This window comes from Narcine bancroftii, chromosome 9 (genome assembly GCF_036971445.1).
Source record: "Narcine bancroftii isolate sNarBan1 chromosome 9, sNarBan1.hap1, whole genome shotgun sequence".
In the NCBI taxonomy this organism is placed as follows: domain Eukaryota; kingdom Metazoa; phylum Chordata; class Chondrichthyes; order Torpediniformes; family Narcinidae; genus Narcine; species Narcine bancroftii.
In genome coordinates this window covers 23647893-23668982 of record NC_091477.1, presented here as the reverse complement: position 1 = coordinate 23668982, position 21090 = coordinate 23647893, and the positions used below count along the sequence as shown (strand labels likewise).

The window sequence follows — 21090 nt, the reverse complement described above, 5'->3', positions numbered from 1 at the left end:
AAAAAAAAGACTTCTGGACTATGATCCTAATTTCAAACCAAATTTTCTGATGATAGTAACCTTAAAATAGTCACCAAATGCAAAATTTAGCCATATAGACAAAAAAATTGATAGCCTTGCTCAGAGAAGCATGTATATTAAGTGGCAACTGCAATCAGCAACATCAACTTCATTCATAAGTATACAGACAAGTTTGGACTTAAACATCTTCAGCATTTGCAGGATATTCCCAACATTGGTAAGAATTTTATGGACACATTTATTGCACGTCAAAAACATTTCATTTCAGCCAATTACATACTAGTTTATAGATCATTTTAGTTACCAATAAAGAGTTCAATGAAGCACACTATTATAGCTACCTTTCCAACCTATGAAGTTTCATGCACACTCATGTTCAGCTGCACTCAAATCTTGGCTTTTGCCCTTTCACCTAGAAAGACACCAATCTGTGTTCTTGTTTTCTCAATCAGACATGCAGATTGAGGCTTGTTAATATGAGTGTTAGAAAAATATCACATTAGGTAAATTCAAAACAAATTTAGCCTTCTAAATTGATCCCTAATGCATTTTTTTTTTAATAATGACATTTTCAAAATCTTGCATTGCTATTGATTACTCAATTTTTGCAACATTGAAAAAATGAACTACATTGCAGTTATCTCAAAACTCCAATATGTAGCATTACAATTTTGAATGATGCCCATATTAATTTCCAATTTCTATTTACATATTAAAATTTCTCTCCATTGATAAGCTGTCGAGTGGCAATTTCAGAATAAAGTTGTGAATTTCAGTTTTGCTGAGCTACGCACACTTAAATAGATCAAATATTACAAATGTTAATCTATACTTTGATAACTAACTTCAAACAACTGCACGAGTCTCTAAATGCAGCTTTTGCTGATACAATATCAAGTTTTAAGTGGAATTTTTTAAAAAAAATTTCAACAGAATACAGATAATTTAAACTTTCTATCTTTAATAGATAACTTAATAGAATACCTGGTATACTTCCTAAAATAGGTTTTAGAGCAGCCCTACACCATCCCCCATGGGCCACAGCAGAAGTAATAGCTTTATTTATTTATTTATTTATGTTTAAACATCACGTAACAAATATCTTCTTACGTTTTTATGTCAGTAGGAGAGAAATACAGAAGAAACCAAAACATGACTGCTTCACAAGGGGGCCCATAAACTTTGAGCAGAGTCCTAGGGGGTGTGGTGCATAGCTGAAAAAAAGTTGGGAATGGCCGTTTTAGAATTTCACATCATGTGATTGGTTTCATTTTATCCACAACCTCAGTAAATTTTAATTAAGCAGGTAATAGCTTAAGTATACTTCGATGGAAATGTGTAATAGAATCAAAATGAACGTTTCCATGTCTGTAGCTCAAAGAGAAAGTGCACACAAAAAAAAAATTATGATCAAATGAATTGAACAATAAACTCAATTCAGTTTTTCCATCCTCTGGCCAAAGGAAATATTATTAAGATCATTTACACAATACCAAGTAAAGATAATCTTAAAATTGTGAACCAATTCCATTGAAAGTTAGGGCTACAGTTCCTCCCCAGGTTACAAAAGCTCAACTTCTATACATCCCATAGAAATAAATAAATGTTTAAGAGTTCAGTGGGATGGAAGGGATTGATTTACCACCTGTTGTGGGGCTGCAGAGATCCTCTGCTATGTGGGAACAGGCATTACCTTTTTTTAAATATATAAACGCACATAACTCGCATTTTTTTTTACAAACCGGGTAATGCACCGTATGTTACATGCTTGTGTGTGCAATACAAGAGCTTTTTTTCCAAGTTGAAACAACACACAATTTAGTGGGTGTGGGAAAGCAGTAGTGGGAGTAAAGCAAACATGCACAATTTATAACTGGCGTAGAAAGTCACACCAGCAATAAAACAATGCACACAATTTATAGCCAGCGCAGGAAAGTGATAATGACAATTAAATATGCATAAATTTACAGACAAATATGGAATGGATACATACAAAATGGAAAATTCAAAATTTTCATCTTGGCAGTCTCAGGAATATCTCTGGCCTGAGTGCCATGGTATTCTGAGAAATAGGTTATTCTTGCTTCGGCACTGTATCTTAACAATGTTAACTGCCCAGATCCATCCCTGGAGGGAGTAGGTTAACATTTGAAGTGCCTTGGAGACAACAGTCTCAGAAAGACTTTACAGGAAGATGCATCCTATATAATGGGCAATTGTCACCTGAGGGAAGTTGAATGGGTTGTAAATTGAGGGAGATTAACTGTGGCAGATAGCAGGACTATGGAATGTGTACTGTCTCCTGTCCCAAGTAAATGCAAATTGCTCACCAGTTGGAATGTAGACTACTACACCCTCGCGGTATATGTGTACACACTATACGAGAATTTTTTTTAATTTATACATATATACATACATTATATATACACACACACACATACATAGTTTAAAATTTTCTTTGCGCTTATACATGTGTGCGCAATAAACAAGTGAAAATACAGTACTGCATGCTTTCTCCCCCATATGCTGCCCCCACCCAGTATGAAGGACTGCTATGATCAGGGCCTGGGTCAAACAAATGTGCCAGCACTCAGTCTTAATGAGTCAGTGAGGCCATTCTTGCTGTGTCTGCTTACTCTCTTTTCATAGCTGTTTGTGATCCTCTCCCAGTGTTCATTTCAAATTTACAAACAATTATGGTTAACATTAAATTCAGAAAGAATCCTATTTTAACTGTGAACTTCTACACGAGGAGATGCTACACAACCTGCCAAAATAATTTTGCACTTTGAAATGGTACAAACCAAGTAATTAAAATGTTGCAATCACGATGGTCATTTTAATCCACAACCTTTCTTTGGCTTGGCGGACGAAGATTTATGGAGGGGTATGTCTACGTCTGCTGTAGGCTCGTTGGTGACTGACAAGTCCGATACGGGACAGGCAGGCACAGTTGCAGTGGTTGCAAGGGAAAATTGGTTGGTTGGGGTTGGGTTTTTCCTCCTTTGTCTTTTGTCAGTGAGGTGGGCTCTGCGGTCTTCTTCAAAGGAGGTTGCTGCCCGCCGAATTGTGAGGCACGGTTGGAGGCGATATCAGCCCACTGGGGGTTGTCAATGTGGCAGGCACCAAGAGATTTCTTTAAGCAGTCCTTGTACCTCTTCTTTGGTGCACCTCTGTCTCGGTGGCCAGTGGAGAGTTCTTGGGAAGGCGATGGTCCTCCATTCTGGAGATGTGACCCACCCAGCGCAGTTGGGTCTTCAGCAGCATGGATTCGATGCTTGCAGACTCTGCCAGCTCAAGTACTTCGATGTTGATGATGAAGTCATTCCAATGAATGTTGAGGATGGAGCGGAAATCGGAGTATTGAATTCAAGAGTAGGGAGGTTATGATGAAATTGTACAAGGCATTGGTGAGGCCAAATTTGGAGTACTGTGTCCAGTTTTGGTCACCAAATTATAGGAAAGATGTAAACAAAATAGAGAGAGTGCAGAGAAGGTTCACAAGAATGTTGACAGGATTTCAAGGTTTGAGTTACAGGAAAAGATTGTGCAGACTAGGGCTTTTATCTCTGGAGCGTAGAAGATTGAGGGGGAACTTGATAGAGGTGTTTAAGATTTTAAAAGGGGCAGACAGAGTAAATGTGGATAGGCTTTTTCAATTAAGAGTGGGGGAGATTCAAACTAGAGGGCATGGTTTAAGATTGAAGGGGGAAAATTATAAGGGGAACATAAGGGGAAATTTCTTTACGCAAAGGGTGGTAGGGATGTGGAATGAGCTTCTGGCAGATGTGGTTGAGGCGGGATCATTGGTTACATTTAAAGATAGACTGGATAGTTACATGGAGAGGAGAGGACTGGAGGGGTATGGACCGGGTGCTGGTCAGTGGGACTAGGAGGGTGGGGATTTGTTACGGCATGGACTAGTAGGGCCGAACTGGCCTGTTCTGTGCTGTAAGTCGTTATATAGTTATATGGTTAACAGAATTCGAAGTGTATTCCATCAGATCTTAGCTTTTGAAAATCTTAGCAGGTAAGTTCTTATTAGGATATAAATCTACTTACAAGAATGCTTCATTTTCTGATGAAGCAGGGCAAACTATTCCCCTATTCTCAATCTCAGATAACATGCATCATCTTTACCATGTGGGCATCATGTCTGGGAACCATACCCTTCCCAGATATTTAGAAACCTCCCAGTGGATTTGTTCAACACTATATTTCTGATCCGGTATCAGCACTTCCTCCATGATAGCTAGCTGTGTTAGCCGTCCTCCACAGCATTTCACAAATTCTACAAATGCACTGCATGAAACCTCACATTCACCCAGACCCATGGCAGTTAGGTTTTTGCAACGCTCTGCAATGCAAATCAGTTCATCATCCAAAGGTTGGTGACCATTTGCACAGACCACCAGTTCAATCAATCTTGGGCAGTTCATTCCAATCCGACCCAACATCTCTTTACTGACTGCACGGCCAAAATAGATGTGTGTGACTGGAGTTTCGTCGTGGAAAAATGGGTCAAATTCTTCTTCATATAGAAAGAAGTACATAACGATGTTAACTTTTGGAGAGTGTTTAACAAGAGCATGCCAGCTACTTTTTTTTAAGCTGTGGAATTGAGTCTGTCCTGGGTTCTCACTCACCACATCAATGCGAAGGTGCTCCAGATGAACATGCTTTTCACTGGAAAGAGCCAATAGCAGTTCATCACTGAGTAGATAATAATTTAATGCCAGCTCTCTGAGGCCATAGCACTGATCTGCCACACAAAGAATGCCTACATATAATACAAAATAGAATGTTTGAAGAGGAACAAAGATGCAGTCAATATAAAAATTCACTGTTAAATCACTTGCAATTTGAAGAAAATGGCAAAAGTGACATGATGGCTATGTACAGAGAAAGGATCAGAACAATTTCTTGTAAATTATTTCATGTGCAATGAATCTTAGTCATTTCAACTGTCTCTGGTGATAACAATGCATTTCCTCAGACAAAAATTAGTAATCACCCCAAGAATATTAAAGGAAATGCAAACTGGAACAAAAATCTTTTTGTCCTGACACCGATGATATTTTGTCTGGAGAGGAAATGTAAATTTAGTAACTTCCTCCACCCAATGTAGTGGCATCATCAGTTTCAAGTTTAAGAATGAGCAATTTGATTTGCGAAATTATGTCACTGTTCCAAATCTTTCATCATTCACTTCAGGATTTTTTTTTAATATAAATCAAATCACATCAATTCAGAATGGATGGTCATTTGATTCAACATGTTGGTTTGGCTCTTTGTTTGACCAATTCTATTTCCGGGTAATGGCTTGGTTTTCCTAGCCTTGCACATTTTCTCCACGATTTATCCAATTTCAAAGAATACAGGATTATATCAGTTATGGATATGGGGAGAGATGACAGCTAAAGTTTAATCTTGTAAGTGCTGGACTGCAAGTTCAAAATTAAGGGAAAAACAGTTAATGGCAAGATTATTTTAATTTAATTGTGGACTGTTCAAATTGTCACAGCTCAAGATTAGTGGGCAGGCTTTCCAGCCTGAAAACTGGGAAGATCATGCAACATCCCCCAACTAGTCCAGGCAGCAAAGATATTTTTTGTAGCTTCAGTTTATTCTAACATGGAGATCAGGACTTCTATGAGCCCATCCAACTATGTTCCTGTACAAGCACAAGCTTGGGGTGGAAGATCTACCCCAACATCTTTCAGTAAAAGTACCTGACAACCAATTATTACATTTCTTCTCTAACATCTCATTGTTTAAAAAAAGGTGTACAGAGACAAAAATGGTGAAAATATTTTAAAATTAGAACGACCAAACAAAGTTGAGTAAATCGATGTGCTTTTTGAAAATTGTCCAGAGCCATTAATAGTTTAAACACCTGCTGGTCCTTATAATTGCAAGGAAGCAATTAGAAGAACTAACAGCTTTGGAATAACAATGAATTAAGAAAACATGTATTCAGTGTTTCTGGTGAGATTAGATAACCTCACTGACAAAAGGCAAAGGAGGAAAAACCCAACACCCAACCCCAACCAACCAATTTTCCCCTGCAACCGTGTCTGCCTGTCCCGCATCGGACTTGTCAGCCACAAACGAGCCTGCAGCTGACGTGGACTTTTTACCCCCTCCATAAATCTTCGTCCGTGAAGCCAAGCCAAAGAGATAACATGATATAGTGAGCTTTCCTTAATACTATATTAGATATACTATTATAGTACTCTAAAATGTATTTATACAATCCAAATTATTTTGAAAACCTGAATTTACCTGCAGGTGAAACATGAGGGCAGCTGCTCATTTTCAATAGTTTCAAAGTATCACTATTATTGGCAACCAAAACTTTCAAAGATGGATCATCTACTGGTGTATCATCAATCTTGATTGAGGACAATGACTTAGAATTCACAAACACCACAGTAAGAGCTGATACAAAACGTGACTGTGAAAACAAAGGTGATAATAAATGCTACATGAATGGCAGGCCAAAAATCGATTTAAAAAGATACAAAACAAAGTACCTTTGACAAATTCATGAAACTAGGTTTTGCTGTGGAGATCAGTCCCAGAGTCTTTATGGAACAATTGACCAGTTGTGAAAGAATATCGCAGGCTGCTTCTGCAGACTCAGTACTACTGTCAACCTAATGAAAATAAAATGGAGAGTTTAAAGAAGGCTGAGCAAGACAACTGCATCTTTTACTAATAAGAGTGAACAAGAAATAATTGGGACTAAATTTTATTCCAACATCTTAAATGCAACTGGATTTTTTTCATCCATCTCCAAAATGTGTACACACAAGCTTAATGTATGTACCGTGAAAGATACCGTGGCTTTAGTTTCTTACCTTAATTTTACTACTACCCAAATTCAATGATAGTGAAAACAATCATTGAACGATGAAATTTCAAGTGTCAAAAACTACAAACTAGTTTCTTTTCATTCAAAATATTTATTCAATTTCTTAAAATTCTGATGCACAAATAATGGTTCTCATTCCAAAACATTCATGAACATTATACATTTACTTAAAAGTTATTGTTTTACACAAATCCTCTTACTCATTTTAAAATGGTTCCTTCTTCAAAATACCTTAATTTTCCTCCCACCAATCTTTCCTCTCTCTCTCCCTCCTCTTCTTGTGGAGATTGTTCATAAGGGAATGCCAGTTTGAAATTTCTTTCAACCATTCACAAAATTCTAATCACAAGGATTAGAACTGCTGGATCTTTGCCATGATCCAAACCCAGCTCAGTCACGGACCACAATGTCAGACTTTATCAAAGACTTGCACCATAAAGTCCAATACGAAGCTGCCAATCTTATAAATGTTACACAAACAAATGACACATCTGCATTAGACAGACTTTTATTTCATGACTTGATTTGGCAGCACAACACTAATACAACCACAGGTTCGAATCTGCCATGGTCCGTAAGAATGTTCTCCTAGTATCCACGTGGGTTTCCTCCGAATTATCCAGTTTCCTCCCACATTCCATTGAGTGATCTGGTTAGTAGTTTAATTGGTCACATGGGTGTATCTGGGCAGCATGGATTCATGGGCTAGAATGGGCTGTTACAATGCTGCATCTCCAAACTAAATTTAGCTGATACAAGTTCATTGAATTCTTCCAATGTTGATATGCATTTTTAGTTTTGTACAACTGTCCTTTCTGGAAACCTGAGCAATGAAGTAAAGAACTGATACACAAGGCCTTCAAGTTGGGGGTAAAGTATTATCAAGAATACATTAACCAATATAAAGAGTTGGGATTAATCAGCATTTCTTAGGTTGGCAGTGGTTAGTGGGGTGCTACGGGAATCTGTAATGGGCTCACAATTTATCCCAATGATTTAGAGGTGACCATGTGCACCATATCCAAGATGGCACTAAATCAAGTAGAAAAGCAAATTGTGTGGAGGAGAGTCTGCAGAGAAAATTGATTGGCTAAATGAGTGTGCAAGATTCGGGGAGACAAGTACAATGTTGGTAAATAAGAGATCATTCACTGAGGGAGAACAAAGAATAACCTGAGTTAAACAAGAAATAGCAACCTGGACTATTATTTAAATGTGGAAAATTGCAGTTTGCTGTTCTGCAGAAGGACCTATGATTATACAAGTATCACAAAAGGTTGGTTTGCAGGTAGAGCAGGCAATCAAGGCAGCAGATGGGAAAGTTGGTCTTTGCTGTTAGAGGAATTGAATTCCAGATCAGAGCAGTTCAGCAGCAACTGTACAGGAGACCTGGAGTAGTGAGTGAAATTTTTGTTTCTATACAAGAAATGATGGGATGGCTTTTGAGGCAGTGCAGAGGAATTTAGAAGACAGGGAGGGGTGTTAAACTAAAATTATGAAATGAATATACCAGATAAAAGCAGGGAGGTTGTTTCCATTGACAAGTGAAATTAGGGGACTTGGCCTCAAAATTCAGGTGAAGATTTAAGATGGTACAAAGAAGACCTGCTTTTCCCAGAGTAGTGAACCTGTAAAATAATCTGTCAAATGAAGCAGTAGAGGAAGCTTCATTAAATCCATACAAAACAGATTTCAGTAGGGGAATTAAAGATTATGTGAAACGGGCAGGTGTGAAGCTGAGTCACGACGAATGGCGCAGCAGGCTCGATGAGCCAAGGGGCCTATTCCTGCTGTCGTTTCTCGTGTTCTAATGCTCTCATGATCTTTGAGCAGGTCCTGAATTTTTCCCATGAAGGGCAATATTAAATTCTTATTCCTCCACAAAGTAAAAACCTTCTGCAATCCTCTAATTTGCTCCAATATTCAGGACTACATGTCTAACAGCATTCTGACTTTGGGAAAAGGACAAAATGATAAAAAGACTGCTAGGATGGGCCAAAAGAGACAACCAACCTCATCCTCCCTTTCAGCACTTATTGTAGAGTCCTGCAGGCCACAGCTGTTTAAGTATATATAGCCCGACACTTATACATGCAGAGTTGCCACAATTCCTCTTCCAGAGCAGTGAATTTGAAAGCCCTTCACCTTCCAGTTGAAAATATGTTTGTCATCTCCCTTCCAACGCTTTTAATTATTTTAAATCTACAACCTTCCAGCTGAAAAATCCTCCCTATTTATTCTAATCAAACTTGATTTTATAAACCTCAATGTAATGAGGCCACACTTTTTACTGTTCTAAAGTAACCAAGTTATCTGATCTATCATAATTTTTTTCACTCCTGGGAACATCAAGAATCTTCTTTGCACTTACTCCATAATATTCATCTTTTCTATAAAGTGGTGGTCAGAACAGTACAGAATATTTAATTACTGACTTAACACTTATTGTAGCCTCATTTTCTTTCCTAAACGGCACAGGATAAAACTAGATTTTTTGGTTTACCTTAAAACTGACATATTGTAAATGATCAGCATGTTTTTTGATTATCTGCTGAATCAGATCAGGATGAGTTGAATTCAAGTAGGATGTTGCTGGCTGATTCAGTTCAAATTCAAACCGTCTCCACAGCTCAGGCATGTGAAAGACTTCATTCCATGTTCTACAAACTGATGATGCACAAGCACGATCTACCAATGGTAGGTACTGGAAAATGTGCAGAATCAAGTCATAGTGCAAGTTTCCCCAGTCTGCACAAGAAACGTTCAAAGTGTCACTGCTTTGGACCAAGCCAGTCTTCTGCCTTTTGTTTCTTTTACCAACAATGGAAGGAGGCTGGATCCCAGCCCTCTGTTTCACTCTACTCTGCTTCATTCTGAAAGAAAAGGAAAAGGATTTGCTATCTTTATTGGGAAACGGCACTTGTACTGTAATAAAAATGTATTTACTTGAGGTTAAACAACCAGAGTTTAATCTTCCCTTCAGGCAGAATAAAATAATGCCTTTGCTTGACAAATTTTAAAATGTGATTTTTGCAAAAACTCCAGGACCACTTCCATCCAATTTAAAGAAATTAATCTAAGCATTTGCTCAATCTTCTCACAAAGAGATTAAACAATTCACAATGCAGTAAAATGCCAAAGATCCTTCATAAGTATATCAAATAAGTTCAGGTCACACAAGCAAATATTAGGAGACGGTGATAAACGTTGTCAAATAGCAGATATTAACAAAAATCTTAATATAGAACTAGAGTTATGGAGAGGTTTGAGTTAAAGCCAGAACTCGAGGTCTACAGGGTTAAAGGCAAAGTTAGACACTAAAGGCTACGGATGCTAAAATCTGGAGCAATGCAAAATCCACTGGAGAAACTGTGCAGGTAGACCAGCAAATAGAGCTAAAAGCCAATGTTGTAGGCTGAAACCCTTCATCAGTTCTTGTGAAAGATTCCAGAACACAACATTGACTATGGTCATCCTGTGAAGACAGTTGAAAAGCCTTAATGGAATTTAAAAGCAATAATAATTTGCTAAATGTACGTTCGCTCTTGCCATAAAGGGAGGTCAACAGGTCTCGATGACTTTGAATACTTAACTTTGATAAACAAATATGCTATTTACAAACTAGAAATTAGTTTAAGTAATACATCCCAGTTTGCGTCACACAAAAAAACCAAACGACGGACTATGGTAGTCATGGAGTAAGAACTCAAGAGATCATGGAAAAGGGCAAAGGGAAATTAGCAAGTTGGACTGACAAATTAGGAGTCCATGCAAAGTCTCCTTTCAAGTACTGAACTGCAAATATCTGATCAGTTTAACCAAGTCTCCTGAAATATACCAAGGACATCAGTTACATGTACACATTCTTCTTGTGGGACTGCAGCATTTGAAGGAGGTGGCTCACTTGCACCATCCCTTTCTCAGCAGACAATTAGGAATCAACAATAAATTCTAGGTTTGTCAATGATATCTTAATATTAATTTTTTTTGGGAGGATGCAAGATTTGATCAAATTATACAAATCTATGAAGCATTTCAGGTGCAAAAAGCAACAGCACAAAAACATGTACAGTACAACAAAGTCCTCAGTTATCCAAATTTTTTTTCAGAGCCAAACTGACCAGGGCCCCCAGGCAGGAGGGCGGTGACCCTGGTGTGGAGGTGTCAGTGATCAGTGGAGGCCAGCATTATTCTTGGTGAGAATGCTTAAAAGCCTTACCTTCTTGTTGTTTAAACATCGTTGCAAATGATTTGCTGGTGCTACTCGGCTTTTATTTTAAAAAATGACAGATTCTCTGAAAAAACTGTTTATCCGAAATGGGCCCAGTCCCAACCATTTCGGGTAATCAGTGTTGTACTGTACTTTGATTGAAACAGTAGTTATCTTTGGCTTGGCTTCGCGGACGAAGATTTATGGAGGGGGTAAAAAGTCCACGTCAGCTGCAGGCTCGTTTGTGGCTGACAAGTCCGATGCGGGACAGGCAGACACAATTGCAGCGGTTGCAAGGGAAAATTGGTTGGTTGGGGTTGGGTGTTGGGTTTTTCCTCCTTTGCCTTTTGTCAGTGAGGTGGGCTCTGCGGTCTTCTTCAAAGGAAGTTGCTGCCCGCCAAACTGAGAGGCGCCAAGATGCACGGTTTGAGGCGATATCAGCCCACTGGCGGTGGTCAATGTGGCAGGCACCAAGAGATTTATTTAGGCAGTCCTTGTACCTTTTCTTTGGTGCACCTCTGTCACGGTGGCCAGTGGAGAGCTCGCCATATAACACGATCTTGGGAAGGCGATGGTCCTCCATTCTGGAGACGTGACCCATCCAGCGCAGCTGGATCTTCAGCAGCGTGGACTCGATGCTGTCGACCTCTGCCATCTCGAGTACTTCGACGTTAGGGGTGTAAGCGCTCCAATGGATGTTGAGGATGGAGCGGAGACAACGCTGGTGGAAGCGTTCTAGGAGCCGTAGGTGGTGCCGGTAGAGGACCCATGATTCGGAGCCGAACAGGAGTGTGGGTATGACAACGGCTCTGTATACGCTTATCTTTGTGAGGTTTTTCAGTTGGTTGTTTTTCCAGACTCTTTTGTGTAGTCTTCCAAAGGCGCTATTTGCCTTGGCGAGTCTGTTGTCTATCTCATTGTCGATCCTTGCATCTGATGAAATGGTGCAGCCGAGATAGGTAAACTGGTCTTCAGCGCTTGACGTCCTGCTTTGCGGAAACTGCCAAAATGTTTGGCCTGGAAGTCAGCCTGAAGAAAACTGAGGTCCTCCATCAGCCAGCTCCCCACCATGACTACCAGCCCCCCCACATCTCCATCGGGCACACAAAACTCAAAACGGTCAACCAGTTTACCTATCTCGGCTGCACCATTTCATCAGACGAAACAGTAGTTATGAAGGAGCAACAAATACCATTGATGCAATTGTACTTTGCTGTGAATGCTGCCCACCACTGCAAAGTTAAATTGGATAGAAGCTGTTTCAAAACTACATGGTTGATGCAAAAGGGATAAGTCAATGTGCTTCCCCAAGATTTGTAGAATTACTATACTTCTAATTTGGATTATAATTGTTAATGTTATATTAATGTAGCAAAGCAATTGTCAATTCGGCTCTAAAAAGACTTAGTTTAATCATATCAGTACCCAGTAACCATTAATTAATTAACATGCAGCAATTATTTGCAATTTTATCTCCAAGCAAAATTATATCCTTTTAATTCAATGTTGCAACATTCGTTATTACATTGGATAAAAATGGTCATTTGTTACAAGAGATCAGGAAGCACTTCCCACCACTAGACCTTTAAACATTGCTCCAATACTACCGGTATTTGGATCAGTACTTAATATGCCAATAAGCAGAATTCGGATTCTGACATCTTCTTGCAGCGAAAGACCACGTTTCAAAAATTAAAGTCTGCCACTATTATTTCTTAAATACCAGTAGAAATTTTCAGAAAACACTTTTCCTTGCAATACTTGGTCATAAATATGCCAAGCATCTGGATTAACTCAACTGCTGCCTTGATCATAGAACAATAGTCAAGTTTAGTGGAGCAAATCTTCTTGTAGTAGCTCTCCTCTCCTCCCCCACCCCCCCCCCACCAATTTCTGAATAAAACAAAAAAACCATGAATACGAAATTAAAGCTTTGATAAAATATATTGGAAATTGCATGAAGATTGCAAACTAGCAATGGCTTGTCTTTTCAATGAACACAATTTCCCCCCACCCCCCCCAAAATGAAAAGATGTAAAGAAGCATAGTTCCATTACAAATGTTAATGTAACTTTCAGTACAACTGTATAGGTTAACTAAATAACAGTATATCCTCAAATAAAATCTAATTTTTGTTCAACTTAAAAGATTCAGCTTTAAAATACAATTACATATGCAAAAAGACAGTTCTGGGAATACTCAAGTCTGTGGGAATTTCAGGGAAAACTTTTGTCAGACCAAATGTTGTCTGGCCTACTACATGTTTCAGGAAATTTTTGTTTACAATTTCAGAATTCATTTTATTGATTTTAAAAAAAAACTTAATTGTAATATTCTCTGCTAGTGTCACCAACTACAGAACACCCCTATGCCCCCTTTTCCAAATAAGGAATGAAAATGTCATTTTTAACCTCAACCCACATTTTAATATACAGCAATGACTGGAAAGTACATAATTTACCATCACAAGGTGCAACAATTTTGAAACAAAATTTAGCCAGTTTAAGATATTTATAGTTGACAAGTTTCAAAGTATTAATACAGGATTTATACCAGAAATAAAAATTAGAAAATAGTAAAATTTAGTCATAAGTTCTACCACACAAGTTCCATTTGAAGGACAAATTCCATGGTTTTTTCTATTACTATATAACCTGCAGCATTATTAGATTTCAACTTTGACAAATATTAAAGTGCTTAATACCTCCCTTTATGTGATGAAGCTTTCAATTTTCTCTTGGAAGATTTTCCAGCATCTTGAAAATTCTGTTAGCAGGGATTAAAGTTAGAAATATCAGATAATTACAGCCCTAACAATTGCATCAGGACATTAAAATACAAATCTGAGTGTTGCACGGACAATCATCTATTCAATTGTTTTGCATACAACTTCAATTGCAAGTAAAACAATTTGGGTTTTGCAAGAGGCAAGTAAGAAAAGACTAATTTTGGTTCCCTAGTTAAAGCAGTTTCAAAGTATGTCTGATTTTACTATTGCCCATTCAGAAATTTAATGCAACATCAGTCTAGACTGTTTAACTAAGATAATGCAACAAAATCCATGCAATTTAGTTTTAAAGATGTGTTTTAGCAACCCCCCCAAAAATGCATCACATACCAGAAAAAAGACCCAATAAAAAATCAATATAAAACTATGATCACTACTGCACTTTTGTTTTAAGTACATCTTTTAGAATTCTTATCCATGTATATATCCAGCCTCCTCTTAAATGAAAGATTCGACTCTGCCTCAACTATTTTCTCAGAAAGATTATTCCATTCAGCCACCACTCGAGTATGTTGGCTGCCTTCCCGAGGCAGTGGGAGCTACAGATATAACCCACCAAAAGAAAAAGGAAGCTCTGAGTTGCATTCACTACCTGCATCTTCTGATCGCGAGCAAAGCAGTGCCATAATCATATCGTGATTCATCCAGCCACTATGCTTTCAATGGTGCACCTGTAGAAAGTGCTGAGGGACAAGGGGACATGCCAAACCTCCAAGCAGAGGCATTGGTGCAATATCTTGAACATTGCAATAACGCAATTCTCTCATGTCACACAACTGGAGATGTTGATTCCCAAAAGCATGAAGGTATCTACTCTTTCCACTTTAGCACCATTAATGTGGACAGAGGCATGGCCACAGACCCCTTTCCTGAAATGATCTCCTTCATATTATTGACAATAGCCCCTTTCACACTTGCAAGTGGTGTAAGGTAAAAACATCATGAGATGGGACCGGAGAAGGAGTCACCCAGTACTAAGGAGTAACAGAATGCAGATGTGACCTTGTACACTCAAGATAAGCTTTGCACTAACAAGAATGATGTGCAGCAGACTAACAGAGAATGATAGCAACAGTATATTCATTGGACAATGTCATGGTATGATAATTTACTAAGTACGTATCCTGAGGTATAAAAAAAAAACACCACTTGCTGATAACGGCAGAATGCACCTTCTCCAACTAACACTGTTAGTTGCAAGTGTTACAATCCGGTAATAAAGAACAAAGAACCTTGATTTCGACTCAGTCTGGTGTCTGACTCACTCATTCATGAACAAAGCAGACCTAACAATTGTCACAGGAATTAATAGCCAATAGGTCTAAAAATGGTCTAGTGGGAAACAAAACACTTCTCAATGCCGGCGTGAGTTGACATCATCTCACGTCAGAGTTAGACTGCCTTGACCCTAGTACAATCCCTGGCATCTACAGATGGGCAATTGCATTCTGGGATAGAAATGACCCAAGTTTTTGTGTGAATGCAGGAATGTGAAGGAAGAAAGAATTAAAATGAAGGCAAGAGAGAAAATAAATAGCAATAGCAGACAATTTTTAAATAGTGTGGGAACGTTGGTAGCTCTATAGTGCACAATTTATAGAGCACAATTTATATGGGTAAAAAAATGATGGCTGACTTGACTTCCTAGAATGCCACGTAGCAGAGAACCCCCTCCATGAATGCTCTATGAATGCTGCTGTGCATGTAGCCCTTTCTCTGCTTGATGCATGGCATTCTGGAGGGCAGATCCGTCATCACTTTCTCTCCCCCCCCCCTTCGTATTTACAAATTGTGCACAATAGCACTACCAACCTTCCCACTGTTTAAAAATTGTCTGCTATTCCTATTTATTGCTAGCACTTTCCCTTGTCCCTCATGAAGGTTTATGTACAACAACAGGGGCTGAAGGGATCACACTGTGCTGCACATACAGCCTAATTATGTTCTATTACGGCATGATTAATTTTGTTCAAAAATAAAATCATAATATACCGATCAGGATTTAGGGCAAGTCCACCTTCTCTCGACGCGTCGTGATATCAGCGGTAGAAGTTAAATGGTCCTAACTCAGGGATGGCTCCTTGCAAGTGTGAACACATGTACGTCCCAGTTAAGAATGGTCAAGTGTCAAACAGCAAAAATGCCATTCCTATCCCAGGACATTGAATGGCCAATTTAGTGAATGCATATAAAAGGGGCTATTGAGAGAAGGGTTTTCTTGTTCCAGGCTAGCAGATTTTTCATCACTTTCCTGAATTCTAACTGGTCATTATTTGATACCGAGCCCACTTCTGTGATGTTATTGGCAAATTCAATGATGGAGTTGGATTTGTATTTAGCTGATGCAGTCATTGGTGTTGAGGGAGTATAGTAGGGGAGAGAGTACAAATCTTTGGGACACAGTAACATTGAACACAATGGGGGAGATGTTATTATCCATCTTCTGAAGAGGGTGAGCAAAATAATTGAGGACCCCTTCCTACCTGCACACAGCATCTTTCAACTGCTCTCGTCAGGGAAGAAATACAAGAGTATCAGAGCCAGCATCACCAGGCTGGGGAACAGCTTCTTCCCACAGATGAAATACTTGTCCTTCATATGTATAGTTAGTATGTGTTTTATGTCTGGCTGTGTGACTGCATGTTTTGCACTGAGGACCAGAGAACAATGTTTTGTCAAGGTGTACTCATACAATCAGATGACAATAAACTTAATTTGATCTTCGCTGATCATTGACTGTTTGAAGGAAGTTGATGACCTGGTTGCAGTTTGGGGCAGTGGGGGATTTTGTTGTTACTGAAGCCTTAGTCACAAAGTTTGGGAATGAGTTCGGAGAGGCATTAATCAGTAAACCATTACCATCACAGATACAGCAACCAACTTGGGTTGATTTGTGCAATCTTGCACAGGATCTGGATCAGATACAACTACTGATAGACATACTGAAGAACGTAGAACCTCAGCAAGTCTCATCGAGTTGTTAGACTCGATCCCTCTGCAAATTGTAAACAATGCAACAGGAAATCTAACTTCAGAATGGAAAAACCTGACTAGATTCTAAGTGCCAGATGGATTTACAACACTAGCCTTACATTGTGGGGATAGAATTGCATGGCAAGGAACTGAAAACACCCAATAATTGTGATCTTCAAGAAAAGAGTCAAATCTGAATGCAATAATAAAAGGCATTTCTGTTACTGCCTCAAGAAAAGCAAAAACACCTTCACTCACCTCTTCCAAATGACCAAAAACAATAATTGTTCCCATATCAGTCTGCATGGTCTCCAAGACAGCTCCAAGAGAAATGCAGGCAGTGGCATTAATGACCTTACACAGTTTCTTAACCATACAAAACTTTCTTGTCTGGCTGAAGATATTAATGCTTGTATAACTTGTATTTACCTCAAAATGACATATGCAATCATAACAATACAACCAGAGAGATTGCATAATCAATTCAGACACTAATTCTTGACAGCTAAAAATTCTAATTGTCTTGAATATACCCAGCAACTTAAATTTCACAACTCCTAGGGAGAGAATTCCCTTGCTAGGAGATCAATTTATTTCCCCTACTGGAATGCTAATCAATCCAGAATCCAACCAGTCTCAACAACAATTATCACCTCTGCCAGAGGTCCCCCAAGCAATCCAAACTGCTTAACCCATCCCATCAAACACCAGCCTTCACTGGCAGCTTCTCCTCACAAAGAGAGTAATCCATTGTTACAGGAATGCCGTCAGCAAGCAGGATTTACACCAGGCTACTGGAACAAGTTTTATCAATTACATTTATATGATATGATGTCTTCTTTCAGCACATTAAAAGATCATATTCCAGATGCAATCTCATCAGGGTCTTTACAGTCAGAGCAAAACTAATATTCTACTCCAATCCTCTTGCAATAAAGGCTAACACACTGCCTTCCAAATGCTTGCTGAACCTGCACAATGAAGATTCAAGAGCAAGGACATTGTTAAATCTCTTGCCAGTTTAAAAAATGCCTTTTTAAATTCAGTGAATAACCACATTAATTCCACCTGCAATGTCCTTGCTTCTTTATTTAACCTGTATTTATGTCCCCAAAGACTCTCCATGTCATTTTCCTACTCAATTTCCACCTTGCTTAACATCAGCAGCAAATCTGGATATACATGTAGTCAGTCCTTGACTTACAACCTATGCGACTTACAGCCATCCGTACATACAACTGTATGACACTTGATCCCTCATCTACATAAGTGATAATCCATTGGGAATAGGTGGTGCAGAATTTCATAGACACTCAACCCAAAAACAGATCTACTGATTCAGACTCCTCTTTCCACTAAAAAATCTACACCAGCATATTACACAGAATACAGTGAACACCTAATGTATTTCTTGTCATGTATCACCATGGCAAAACTTTTCCAAAAGCCCATGTACATCAACTGGAGCAATGGTAACTAGTCCGCAATTCCCTATTTTCTCTCCTTACTTTCTTAAATAATGGCATGCATTTGCTACCTTCCAATCTGTCAAAACCATTTCTGAAATCCATGGAATTTTGGGAAATGAGTCTATCAACTATCATTATAGGGCATCTCTTAAAATCTTAGAATGCAGCTCAGTAGGTTTTAGGGATTTATCCTTTTCTCACTTCCTTTAAAAACTTTTTCTTGTCAATTTCTTCAACCACCCATTTTTGGGTGGTTTGTGCACTTTATCCAAGAGTGTCTGGTGTCAGGCATAGCTTCATCATCACCCCAAGTTATTTGATCGCAATTCTACACCTCATCTCCAATCCTTGCTACTGGAAGAGTGGAAGCTATTCAACAAACATTAGTTCCATCTCAACAATTCAAATATCCTCTCATCTCCATAACAAGACTGGATAACTTCTCGCATCTCACTAATTCTGTGAACATAAGAGTTTAACAATGAAATACATGCATGCACCAGCACATCAGAGGCAGTGTATTCAAAACATTTAATTTCAAACCCAAAGTTTGTCCAACTAGGCATCAGCACTTGCAAAAATCAATAAAAGTGGCACACCACAAGAGGCTCAAGGACCTTGGTTATTACTTCCACAAAACCCTTCAATTCACTGAAAGGAAAAGCATCAGGGTACCATTCTCACAGCAAGGTGCAATGGAACTAACAAATAATTTATTCACTCAAAAAAAAATCATTTCTAAGTTGAGACAATGCAAGATATCAAAAGACAATGGAAATGTTCCTTAAAGCCTTGGTATAACAACCCCACCAACAATTGGGCATCCCAAAGCAAAGATGCTCAACATGGGAAGTTGAGAAGGGGTGGAATTTGGGTTAGCTTTCAAAATCTGCAGTTTAATTTAAGTAAAGGGTGGGTGGAGGGGGAAAAGTGTTAGAAGTGGTCCAACACCTCCATGACCCAGCTGCATAGGAGCCTCCATCTTTCACAAAGGCCTCATAACAACTACCCCCAGACTGGAAGGGAAACATCATCCCTCATCCCAAGGGTCCATCATCCCTCATCCCAAGGGTCCATCATCCCTCATCCCAAGGATCCATCATCCCTCATCCCAAGGGTCCATCATCCCTCATCCCAAGGGTCCATCATCCCTCAACCCAAGGGACCATCATCCCTCATCCCAAGGGACCATCATCCCTCATCCCAAGGGTCCATCATCCCTCATCCCAAGGGTCCATCATCCCTCAACCCAAGGGACCATCATCCCTCATCCCAAGGGACCATCATCCCTCATCCCAAGGGTCCATCATCCCTCAACCCAAGGGACCATCATCCCTCATCCCAAGGGACCATCATCCCTCATCCCAAGGGACCAACAACCCTCATCCCAAGGGACCAACAACCCTCATCCCAAAGGACCACCCCACACACACCCCCTAATAGATCCCAACGATGCCTTCTTTCCCAGTAGAAAACAAATCACCATTGCAATAACAACATCGACTCTTTCCCCGCTTACGTACGACGCCACTCTCGGTTCCAACAGCTGGCGACGGCCGTTTTATAGGAGGGTCGAACACCTCCACCTCCCCTCGCAGGCTCCTAAATCAGATTGACGTGAGCATTAGCCAATCGCGAGGGGAGCTGGGGTAAATAATTAGCCAATCAAAACAGACCTTTGGTGACTGACATGACTTGTCGGGCATCAACCAACCAGCGGGCGGTTCATTAATGATTGACAGCTGAACGAACCGGTGAGAAGGCGCACGTGACCATTCTCGCACAGAGTCGGCGAAGAAATTTGGAAGGAATGATGGTCACATCGATCGCCTTGGAAAAGCTGACAGCTCAGCTGCTTGGTCTAAACCCCTGGGTTGCCGAGGTGGCGATGAATCTGCTTGTTGCAACAAGGGTTGAAGTTGTGCAACACGAAGGCTCAGGCAATTGGACAATCAGATCATTTATCCCAATAAATGTCCAAAGGTCTTTTGAACGATGGTATTGCACCCACTGCTAGTTTCCTCCGGCAGCTGGTTCCAAATACGTCCACTCTCGTGAATGAAAATGTGGCCCTCTCCCTCACTTTTAAACGATGTCCTCTAGTTAAACAGGAAAGTCTGCAGACTCTGCGATTGCCCTATACGAAACTGCTGGAGAAACACAGCATCTAAAGGAAGCAAAGGCAAGGTAACCAACGTTTCGGTCCTATATCTTCTATGCCAATATATAAGCAAAATGCAGACGGCCACCTGAATAAAAAAATGGGAAGTGTTATGCAGTGTATTTCAAGGACAAACACTGCACACTGAGATGTGGAGCTTCATTCATTCTTTAATACAGAACCAAAATGGTTCTCCATGATACACAGTATATAAGAGTGACAACAGGCATAAATACCTAATGAAAAGGGAAGGGGCAGGGGAGGAGTGCAGGCTAATAGTTAAGAGGTCATAGGTGGAAGGGTAGAAGAGAAAAAAAGGTGAGGGGATAGGGGAGAGAGCAGCTTTCTGAAATGGAGAGGGAAGGGGTGGTGAGCTGGAGCCACGAAGATAAAGGGGTAGGGAAAGAGAGATGGGGAGGAAATTAATACAAACTGGAGAAGTTGATGTTTATGCTGTCTGGTTGGAGAGTGTCCAGATGGAATATTGGGTGGAGAGCCTCAATTTGGCACTGTATGAAGCCAAACATGTCTATGTGGGAATGGTGTGTGGAATTAAAATTCTTGGCTTCTGGGTAGTCTCTGTTATTGCAG

At 39.6% G+C, this 21090-nt stretch overlaps 1 protein-coding gene across 4 annotated transcripts; it reads right to left on the bottom strand.

Annotated features, from left to right (window-relative positions):
- Window positions 1-1144: 1144 nt before the first annotated feature.
- Window positions 1145-19934, bottom strand: LOC138743309 (F-box/LRR-repeat protein 3-like). Of its 4 annotated transcripts, none has more exons than XM_069898442.1 (6): window positions 19862-19934; window positions 13813-13874; window positions 9402-9771; window positions 6558-6680; window positions 6307-6478; window positions 1145-4801 (listed from the first exon to the last, which is right to left on the bottom strand). In XM_069898442.1, exons 3-6 carry the CDS (start codon window positions 9768-9770, stop codon window positions 4158-4160), a joined length of 1308 nt encoding a protein of 435 aa, XP_069754543.1. In that variant the 5' UTR covers window position 9771; window positions 13813-13874; window positions 19862-19934; the 3' UTR covers window positions 1145-4157. The 4 variants fall into 4 exon arrangements, with proteins under 4 accessions (XP_069754543.1, XP_069754544.1, XP_069754542.1 ...); XM_069898443.1 differs by having other exon boundaries at window positions 19858-19926; XM_069898441.1 differs by having other exon boundaries at window positions 19822-19919.
- Window positions 19935-21090: the final 1156 nt, after the last annotated feature.

What these genes read in the sequence shown, in the direction of transcription:
- LOC138743309 (XM_069898441.1), bottom strand. An exon ending in GTTTCATGAATTTGTCAAAG is followed by an intron (nt 6,479 to 6,557) that starts GTACTTTGTTTT and finishes TTGTTTTCACAG; the next exon opens with TCACGTTTTGTATCAGCTCT. An exon ending in CCCTCATGTTTCACCTGCAG is followed by an intron (nt 4,802 to 6,306) that starts GTAAATTCAGGT and finishes TATTATATGTAG; the next exon opens with GCATTCTTTGTGTGGCAGAT.